The sequence below is a fragment of the Olea europaea genome, unplaced genomic scaffold (assembly GCF_002742605.1).
Source record: "Olea europaea var. sylvestris unplaced genomic scaffold, O_europaea_v1 scaffold1350, whole genome shotgun sequence".
NCBI lineage: Eukaryota > Viridiplantae > Streptophyta > Magnoliopsida > Lamiales > Oleaceae > Olea > Olea europaea.
The window spans coordinates 58,733-69,860 of record NW_019230996.1 but is presented as its reverse complement, the minus strand read 5'-3'; the positions used below and the strand labels follow the sequence as shown (position 1 = coordinate 69,860).

Genomic DNA, 11,128 nt, shown 5'->3' with positions numbered 1-11,128 from the left:
GAGGTTCTATCAAATTGGAATTAGAGCACTCAATAACAAGTGCATCCATTACCATCGTCAGAGGAGGAGAAAAGGTGAAAGCATGTTTTGGAAGGAGTCTAGATTAGCTATATCAGTAGAAGAGGAACGAAGGAAGATTGAAGGGTTTGATGGATTTAGATTTTGAGAGGAATGTGGTATAACGAATAGGTTACAAAGTTACACTTAATCAAGCCCAACGAATAATGATCCTAAATAAATTAAAGGTAAATGACCCAAGGAATAATGAGATTGGGGAGATAACAAAGGTTGAAAATTCGAAATCAATGACTAGAAAATGAGACTATTCTAGAGAAAATGGGAACAGCACTGCTTAAAAAGTGTACAAAGGCAATTGCATGCAGAGGGATCCTATTTAACCATAGGGGTTGGGTCATATTATAAAGCAAGCCCTAAGGATGGAAGACATGAATTTATCCATGACACAAGCCCATGTCACCTATAACCCACCTAAGGAAGATGAAGGACCATAGGTTGTTGTAGCCGTGTTGTCGGTTCTGCATTAGCTTACTCTCTGGCCAAAGATGGGCACCATGTGCAAGTAATCAAGATTGACTTAACCCAACCTGATAAGTTGCTACAACCACGAGGCTACCTCAAATGAGTTGAGTTGGGAATGTAGGATTGTTTAATTGGAATTAATTTTTTGTCAGTGTATGGTTATGCACTTTACAAAGAAGGAAAATATGCTAGACTAACCTATCATTTGGAAGAATTCAATTCAGATATTTTCAGCACGAGTAGGACTTCTGTTGCTCATATGGATTCTCCAAATGTTGATGATATTAGCCTCAGACACATGTTATCTTTGGTTGAAGATAATAATTCTAATGATGTTCTAGATATGCATCTAATAGACGGATTTGATGATTCCTCGTCTAAAAATGCATGTCTTGCTTACAAAAGTAATACCAAATTGGATAGATATTCATATTCTTTGTGTGCTAAGATAATTGAAACTGTTAGGTATAGGATTGAAAAGTTTCAAATTCAAATTTTTCATGTTTTGAAGCAAAACACTAGATGGGATCTAGATGGAATTGCACTACCCTTCTTTAGTAGACTTATGGTGGAAACATCCACAATGTCAAATATACCAGCCAACTTTGTTAGAATGTCAAGATGCCTAGATGAGGTGGTTCGAAGAATTAGGGTAACTACGTGCTATGATGATCCCAATTGGGAAAGCAGGTGATTTGACATATGATACCAAACTGACCAATTTGTCATTGATCCATGCAGTATGAGCATACATCAGCTATATATCGCCATGGCGATTGTTCACGAAATTATTATTTTGATTTAAACCTATCACAATGTATGGTTCGTTAACAAGTAATAAAGTGAAATTTAGAGTTTCGAATATTGTCCCACAGAGATTGAATAATTCAACTTTATTTTCCGTAGCTTTAACCAAAACGAAATCATCAAAATTGAAGTTTTAACCTAAGAAAAACCTAATTCAGCAAAATCCTAATTATAGAAACCCCTAAGTTCGCTAAAATGATCGTTGAATGAATTAAGGATGCAAAACGATGTATCTAAATGGATTGGAATGCAATATGATGATTGGAACGGAAGTTAATTTTACTCAATGAAATTTAAACGCACTAAGATCACGAATTCCTATATAATGATCACCTAAAACTCTAATTTCACAATATGACAATACGATTGAATTATTGAAGAATCAGTGCTCCTAAATATATCCAACACACTCTCTCGAGCAATATTGAACATATTCATATATACCACCAGCCCATATCTCTATGATAGATGCACATATATAAGAATGCATGTGGTTTTATGAGTATCTAACGATTCATGTAAAGCATATGGGTATATCTCTATCATATATCGGACCCTAAGATGATTTATACCTTGTCAAATCTATTTTCCTTCTCTTGAATGCAAGAAATAAATCATTGAACATCACATAATTACGTGTACTTAATTATGAAAGAAATTAATGTATATAAATGATTCTAATAATCAAATATGCGTTTAATTGTCGAATTGCAAAAAAATATTACATAGTTCATTGATCTCCTAGTATAAGAATATTTAGCCTAACATGGAGAAAATAAAAGAAAACATTATTTCTTAAAGATAAAACATCATCGGGTTATGAATTTACGTGAAATCTTTCGTTAATCTCCTTCAAAATCTTCTCCAAAATGTGTTTTGTTGCCTTCCAACGCGTCTTGACCTGAAATTTGACGAGTTTAGGCTTTTATATCGCGTCCAAATTGAGTTCCAAGAGAGTTTTAACAAAAACAAGGAATTGCTGAAACGGCCCTCAAATTTTACCTATGTGACCGCATACGTATAAATTTTCTGGCATTTTTAGTTTCGGTAACCAAGCTCACGACCACATAGAATTAACACTTGTGGTCGCATAGAGGCACATTTTTTAAGATATTTATTTTGGTCCTTGAACTTTCTTTTCTTCCACTTTAACCTCATTTCTTCCTTCTTCTCAGTCCATCGACCAATATTAACCTCCAGTTGGTACTTGACTTGATCAAATCTTTTATTGTTGCTTCGTTTCACCTTTTGGACAATTGCATTTTAGTTCCTAGACTTTCATTTCTCTTCGTTCTTGACCTTTTTCTTGTCGTTCTTTCTCTGATCATCTAGCATTAACCCTGAGTTGATACCTAACTCGTTTGCCTTCTCAATTAACCTTTTAGTTCAGCTTTTAGATATTTGCTCTTTGGTCCCCGACATTTCACTTTGCTTTGTTTTGGCCCCTTTTCGAATCTTTTCTCGTGGATTCTAACATGTCCATCAATATAGCCTATGACATACAAATTAAATGAAATTAAGTCACAATTCAAACACTTTGCTCAGAATTTAGTCATGTTTGTGAACTAAATAAGTGTGTAAAAATGTACTTATCAGCGATCGAACGTACTGCTCCTATAAAAAGATGACTAATGTGGAGTTAGAGATGAAAAGGAAAAAATGACAAAATTATCATGAAACATACGTGCTTGTAGTCAGCTCCAAATTTATTTCAGCTTGTTGAGTTAAAAAATTGGATGTTTAGTGCGTAGGATCAATGGGATATGTAGTTGCCTTGGATATTATAATTGTGATAATTGCTCGACTTAGTAAGTCCGCTCACTTCAAAATGTTGAAATGTCCATTTTCAATTGTGGCCATGGCAAAAGCACTTACAAGGGAAAGTGTGTTGTTGTATGATGAATTAAGCAAACTGTAACAGCTTCTACCTTAAGAACAAGGTGGATTTTGGGGAGGAGAGACAAGTTGATTATGTTTCTCATAAGCGAAAATAAATAAAAGGGCAACTAAGCTTAACAAATGCAGTCAAGGCAGCTTAGTAATCGTGGGACAAAAATCTCTTATTATTTGTAGTTAGTAATCTTTTATCAATTGGGGAGAAAGATAGTGAATTTGTTAACAGATGTCAATAAATATGGTAGGCATGTGAATTAGATAATGTAAGCAACTAATAAGAATAGTGAGGAGAGCCAGGCCTCTCAAATGTCTTGGGGTTATTTTACTTCTATTTCATTTCATGAGTTCAATTATAGTGTTCATCTTTCTACAAATCAATAAATAATACATTTCATATACAATTTACTTCTTCCTATACTAATATTTTATATGCTAGACCTGGCGTCTAATAAATTCCATTGATTATTAGTTCTATAGGGTACAGAGAGCAGTAACAATGCCTCATTCACAGCAACTTCTAGTTCTGCAGTGTAAAATAGAACAGCTATGATAACTCAATCACGGCAACGTTAGTAGCATCTTCCAGGTTCCTATTAAGTGGTGATGGTGATGGTGGTGGTGAGGTGGTTGTGGTCTAGTAGTGGAGGTGGTGTTGACGATGGTCACATGTTCATAGAGTATACTGTTAAATGCTACCGGTCACATGTTCATTTGCACAGGTCACGGGTTCCTTATTACAAGTTGTAATTCAGTTATCAAAGTTCAATATGCATTTTTCACATGTCACAGGTCGCATGTATTAGTTTACAATTAATAGGTCACATGTGATATATCAATGTCCACAGGTCATAGATCAAATATATGATCATAAATCACTGTTTTATATTCACAGATTATAGGCCAAAATTCAAATTTCACATCTAACAGGTCATATTGCATAGGTCTAAAATCAATGTCAACAAGTCATAGATAATATTAACTGTCACAGATCAAATGTCACATGTTTTTGTGCACTGATAAAAGGTCATATATTCAAGTTACAAGTCATAGGTTATATTGCATAGGTAACAGATCAATGTCTATAGATCACAGATCGAAGAGAACTGATCACAAGCCATTGGATCAATATCACAGGTAACACTTTACAGGTCACAGGTCATATGTCACAATGCATAAGTCACATATCATAGATTCAAGAGAACTGATCACAGGCCTCTGGATAAATATTACATGTAATATTTTATAGGTGACATGTTACATGCCATGGTGCATAAGTCATAGATCTATCTCACCATTGCTACCTGCACCATCACCACTAATACAACACAACAACCAAAAATAAAAATCACTCCAAAATTTCGGCTAAGCAGCAAATTGGATCAAATCCAAAACCACCCCAAAACTCCATAGTCGTTGCCCCTATAGCGATGTCACACATGATGTCGAGGCTCGCCGTTGTTAAAGAGAAGTGAGAGAAAGAGGCTCACTGCTATTAGAGAGAAGGAGAGAGGGAGAGAAAAGATGATAGAGAGGAAAAAGAGAGAAATTAGAAAGTACATATAGAGATGAATGAGGAAATAATTTAATTTTATAATTTATTATATATATTATTTATCACCTGACTTTTGAATATTCAAAACTTATTACTTAAACTTGAAATGATGTATAGTAAACACCTTATAAATATATTGTTCCTTTAATTTATTTCATGTCAAGAATTTTCTTCGATTAGTTATATTTCCGAAAGTTGTGTTTTCATGGTACTTTAGATCTGTTGGACCAATTGTGGAGTGTTTATAAGTGTATAGTTTTTGAGCTACCTGTTGGGCTTCTTGATAAGACAAGCTTTTCATAGGGCAATTTAGACGAATACACTCAAACTTAGTATCAATTTGAAAAATAAGTACAAAGGATGACCTTAAAATAAATTATGCTTAATTTAAACATAAAAATGATAGAACACTGTCTAAATTTTAAATCTGTTAAATATCCCTAAATCCGATCGAAAAATTAGAACACTAACATGGCGAAATTAAAGCCCAAAAATCAATCAAATTTCTTTCCATAAAATTCAATTTTCTCAACTCATGGATTTTAAGTTTTAATTTCAACTTTTCGAAAGTCTAATATGATTTTAAGTTTTAATTTCAACTTTTCAAAAGTGTAATTTATCTTTAGATTAATAATTTTGCGTTGGAATATATTGAAATTAAAATTTGTATAAATCGAATTTAGTTAATATATATGAAAAATCAACTTTAAATCAATCCAAGTGATACATTCAAGGTGTTTGTGAAATTAAGAATATGTTTATCACTTTATCTGAAAAGATCGCAAACTATCTCATTCAAATTCTTTTAGAGCAATTAAATAGGTGCATACATGTATGTTTTTAAAAATTTAAATATGAATATGAATTCATAATTTGTTTTACATTAAAAAGTGACACGATGTAATGAATTGAATTGATTTAATGTAAATGAAAACATTGAAAAGTCAATTTTGAATCAATTCAAGTAATGCATGCAACGTGCTTATGAAAATGAGAGTGCAAAAAGTGACATTCTCTTTCACTTTTATTTGAAAATGTCACAATACATCTCATTCTAATTCTTTTAGAGCAATTAAATAGATGAACTCATATGTGTTTTTAAGAATTTAAATATGAATAGGAACTTAAACATTGATTTACATCAAAAAGTGACATGATGAAGCATTTTATATGGATTTTTGTTATTCGAATTCCTTTGAGCAATTAAATAGATGCACATGTGTATGTTTTTGAAAATTTAAATATTAATACGAATTCAAATCTTGTTTTACATTAAAAGTGACAAGAATTTGCATTTTTGGCAAACGAGTTGATTTGCTGAAAATTAAAAGTGACATACTCTGTCACCTTTTTTTCCAAAAAAAAAAAAAAAGTCTCACGCTATTTTATGTATATTCTTTTTGTAAATATCAATAAAATTAATATCTTTATTTGTTATAGAGGCAAATGTAAACAAGATCATGAATATAAGGTGATAAAATGATTGAAATTATTGTCACAATAGAATGCACATACAACAACCTTTGTTAAAACCTAATATCACTTTTTGTTAAAAAAAAGTAACATATCATGACAATTTTTTTAGAAGCTAAGTTTCAACACTATTAAAAGAGACCATGTTGTCATTATTATCATTGATATACAATTCCATCAATAAAATAATTTGTGTATCCTGATATTTACATATAAGCTAAATTTGGCAACAATTTTATATAGTTCAAAGTATAAAAAAGTGATATACCATGTCACGTTTTGAATGATCTAAATATATCAATACTAAAAATATCATGTCCCTTTAAACTAATATTCTTGTGATATGGTTAATTCTCAATCCTATTTAAAAAAAAAAAAAAGGACTACTGAACGATGGAAATGTGGCATGTGTTCTTGCTCGAACTGAACAGGTGGAACTTCTGTCCAAGAATACTGAGTCAGGATCTTAGGTTCGTATTTCACATCCAAACCAATTTGTCCGAAAGAGTGGTTGAGGCCCGTTCTTGAATTGCTGCTTTTCTGAGGATCGGTTATGTCTCCAATTAGAGCTTCCTTAGGTTCAGCCATCTGCACTGAAGCAATCTTCATATCCTCCACACAAATTTTGGAATCAACATTCTTAATAGGGACCTTGCTTCCACAAATACCAGAGCTTCCATTTGTAACGATATTTCGTGATGCATTGCTTGAAATCTGAAGGCAAACATTACCGGCAGTGTCTTTTGAGATGTCCGATTGCTTCATCCCACCAAATGAGGCTTTTAGCTTGTTTTCTTTCTGCAACCGACTTAAATAGAGGCGATACTTCTGAATGTATTAAAAAGAATACTTTAATTAAAATTTTCGTTATCAAAACGTAAATTGCGGAGAGTATTAACTCAAAGTAACTTAAGCTACACAGGTTCCCAATTCTGTTTAATTTAAGATGCGAGGCTCGTTGGAAACAGATAAAGACAGTTTTTGTCAAACAATACCTTCAAGCCGGTAACAGTAAAAGAAGTCGAATAATGATTACCTGCAAGTGGCTAGCAACGTTTTCTCTCGTTAACCAGGGCACTCCCATCGAGTCGAGTATTTTCTTAGGGCCAACTTCTGTCAAACATTAATAAGTACAATGTTTTTGTAAATTGACTTCATGATATAGATAAAATGAGATGAACGTGAAGAAATAAGAAACTTACTATCAAATCCAAACTGATTGACAGCTTTCACAAACTTCTGATGAAGTTCGACAGTCCAAACCACCCGAGCTTTCTTAACATAGTATGGATCACCATAATGTCTATCGTCCTGCTTGTTGTCAGCGTCTTTTCTTTTCTTTCCTGAAATTAGATCGGCTCCACAGAACAAGTAGCCATCATCAGATTGTTCCATACTGTTTCCCATCATCTGAATTTCTTCTAGGCCTTCATGACTTTCGATATCTTTCACCTCTTGTATCCTTTTTCTGAACACATGTTGCCATATATTTCGAAGCTCTTTCATTCTTATTGGTTTAAGAAGATAATCGCATGCACCATGCTGAACCCCTTTCATCACCATGCTTGTTTCTCCATCAACAGACGTCACTGTGTAGGTTCATTGATTACGATTTAGCATTTTATATCAACAGTAGAATTTACAGGAAACATGAACAAATATATGCAACAAAATACTCACTTATCACGGGAAGATCCATTTCTAACCCAACATGCTCTAGAAGCTTGAAACCATCCATGTCAGGCATGTTGACATCACTGATAACAATGTCAAATCCATCCTTTCTTTCTCGGAGTAAATCCAAAGCCTCTCTTGCAAGATTACATGTTGTTACTGAAACTCCCACCAAAAATAAAAATCAGTCGAAATTATTCAGAGACGTGTCATTTTTCAATGTCAAAGAGTAAATTTAAAAGTTAAAATACAAGTTTTCCATGAACCATCCTCACTCTTCCTGTACTGTCCTATGCATGGGTAAATTATTTTACTGATTATTATGTTCACTTGCAGAAATAAATGGTATTATGCAGGCATGCAAATCTAAAGAGAAATGTTTTAATCATTTCCATGCTGAAAGATAACCTTTCAGTAAAATTTTATACTGCATAAGTAAGTTCCGTATTCCAGCACGAATCTGAAGATTGGCATCACGAATCAGCAACTTTTTGATGAATACATAGGTTCTGCTCTCAGATTAGATGACTTGAGGAATTTTCTATAAACAGACCCAGGATCCAGCATCATTTCACTGCTTTGAAGTGTGACAAATAAATAAAGCAAGAGAAAACAAATTGGTGGCTACTATCATTATGACATGAAGTTCTAGAAGAGTCACTGTGCAGAAAAGACTGTAACACTGGTGAAATAAACAAATGGACAGAGAAATGCGAAGTAGAGGTGAAGATTTTAGTAGTTAATTCAAACTGTAGTGCAATCATTTTAAGGCCGTATGGGGTCACCTCGATACTAATTAACCAAGCAAAAACTATGGCTCGTCAAAAATCAATACCAGACAAACTAATGTTTTCTGCTCAAGAGAGTCGGTGCTGAGATCATTCATTCATGAGCATTAAACAAAGTAACCATTTAGTTCAAGCATATCCCGAGACTTCAATGTCTTCATATAAGTTTTATCTTGATCAAAACTCACAAGAACTTTCGCTTCTAACATACCTAGTAAAACCATTAACAGATTATATAGCTGCACTTTGTAGTCAACGATAAGAAACTCAAATTCATCCCAGTTATATAAGATTTCATCGTATTTGATTATTTTCACTTTTGTAAACTTCAGATCTATGTAGCAGCTAATCACAGCAATTGTAGACTCTGAAATTTAGGAACACTTTTATCTTAATGATGAATCGAGAAATTACGAGACGTTTAACATTGAACCTCAGATAACAGCTTCATATAAAGTAACAAAAGAAATATTCATACACAAGCTAGCACAAAACTTCACAGCTAAAGCTTTTGGGTTGAGTTGGGATATTTCCTTGTACACACCTCAGGTCCAACGGTTGTGAAAAACTAGACCCAATTTACCATAAGACCTCATCAAACTATAAGCACTTCCCTGTCGATCTTCAGCCATGTGGAACAGATAAGTAAGTCCCAATCAAAAATTACCATATCATTAAGTCTATTAAACTGGAATAGAGATTCTACTAGATAAATGTGGCATCCAGCATTTCAATTTTCTTTGACAGTCGTCTATATGGAATATGATACTTGAGCAATGTGATTTCAGAAACAAAACTCATAATTTAATATTGGTAACACTTAAATCTTAGAAACACTGGGGAGGAATAAATTTAAATTCCATATATGTTTGCACTGACTTTTAAAAGGTTAGTTATTTCGGAGGAGAATAATGCCAGCAATCAAATATATAGACTTAAAAAGAGGAAGAGAAAAAGAAAGATTTTTTTGTCTTCTCTTTCTGTAGCTTGATCATGTCAACTAATCGAGATCAAAATTAGAAAAATAGATGCAAAAATCTTTCTGCATCACATTATATTAAGAATCAAATCACTAAGGCATATATAAGGGTTAGAGCTTAAAATTTGTACCTCATCACTAAACTTCATCAGAAACCATCAATATTCAATACTGTAAACAAGATAAAATTTCAAATGAAACAAAAAAGTGCAAAAATAAAAAAAGGGAACTCAATTTCAAGATGAAGCAAAACCATAGATGCAGATTCCAAGCCTTCAACAAAAATCATTATAAGTGTGTGGTCGACAGTACATCGTATGGGATAGAACAGGACAGTATAGAAAACAAGATTTTAGCTTATTTTCTTGCTCCCTACCCAACATAATATAAATTCTCAGATAAATGTCCCATAAACCAACTCAAAACCTCAGTATAACACTAATACTAACACTAACACTAACACTAACACTAAAATCCTCCAAAAATCAAAAGAACAAAAAAACGAAAATCAACTAAAAATATGTCACAGTACATGAAAAAAGAAGATTAATTTCGCTGATAAACCATAAATAAAATATAACAAAATCACTCAAAAAAGAGATAAAACTTATACAAAGAGAACCTTCATATGAGCACTTTTTGAGCATCTTCTCAAGAATCTTCAACCAGATGCGATCATCGTCAACAACAAGAACCCCAAGACCCGCCGGAAAAGCATCGGGTCTGGGGGAAGAAAACCCAGTAGTCTCCATCCAGAAAGTTGAGCTTTTTGGGCAGGAAAGACAAATTAGTAATTTGTAGGACTGTGATATGTATATTTATTTATGTATAAAGATATGTGAATCGCAGAGAGAGACAGAGTTGAGAATTGAGAGTTTAAAAATGATGGAGTTCGTGCTTTTTAAGGGAAGAAGAGAACAAAGACTATTAGGCGCCGGCTGTATATCTTTGTAGTTAACGGTCCATGTGGACACCACTTTTTGGGCTCCGTTTTGTAACCCCCTTCACCTCCACCCCCACTTTCTTATTCTATAATGTATTTTGAAATCAATGATGATTTAGATTGCACTAATATGATATTAAATTAGAGATATTATTTTATCGAATCTATCACGTAAATATCATCTAAATTGATATTGCCATTCAAGTGATACTAATTAGCATTCCTCAATTTGCACACAAACACAATGATAAAATTGCATTGCTGATCATTATTGCTAACACAACTTAGAGGTTTTGTTGTGATGTGCTTTTGCTTAGTTATAAGACGATAGTGAGCGAATCTATTAACACTCTTTCTTGGTTCAAATTGCACAACTAGAGTTTTATGTATGAAGTACGAGATGTTAACAATCGTCATTTAGATATTATACTAAATTCAGTCTCGAATGTGATATACGCTATGCATCTTAGAGTTTC

The 11,128-nt window shown here is 33.2% G+C and overlaps 1 protein-coding gene across 2 annotated transcripts; it reads right to left on the bottom strand.

The window, feature by feature from the left end:
• Nucleotides 1-6,540: 6,540 nt before the first annotated feature.
• LOC111375213 (two-component response regulator ORR26-like) lies at nucleotides 6,541-10,708 on the bottom strand. Of its 2 annotated transcripts, none has more exons than XM_022998012.1 (5): nucleotides 10,332-10,708; nucleotides 7,949-8,101; nucleotides 7,471-7,857; nucleotides 7,305-7,381; nucleotides 6,541-7,096 (listed from the first exon to the last, which is right to left on the bottom strand). In XM_022998012.1, the coding sequence occupies exons 1-5, from the start codon at nucleotides 10,459-10,461 to the stop codon at nucleotides 6,629-6,631; spliced, it is 1,215 nt and encodes a 404-aa protein (XP_022853780.1). In that variant the 5' UTR covers nucleotides 10,462-10,708; the 3' UTR covers nucleotides 6,541-6,628. The 2 variants fall into 2 exon arrangements, with proteins under 2 accessions (XP_022853780.1, XP_022853781.1); XM_022998013.1 differs by lacking the exon at nucleotides 10,332-10,708 and adding an exon at nucleotides 8,351-9,115.
• Nucleotides 10,709-11,128: the final 420 nt, after the last annotated feature.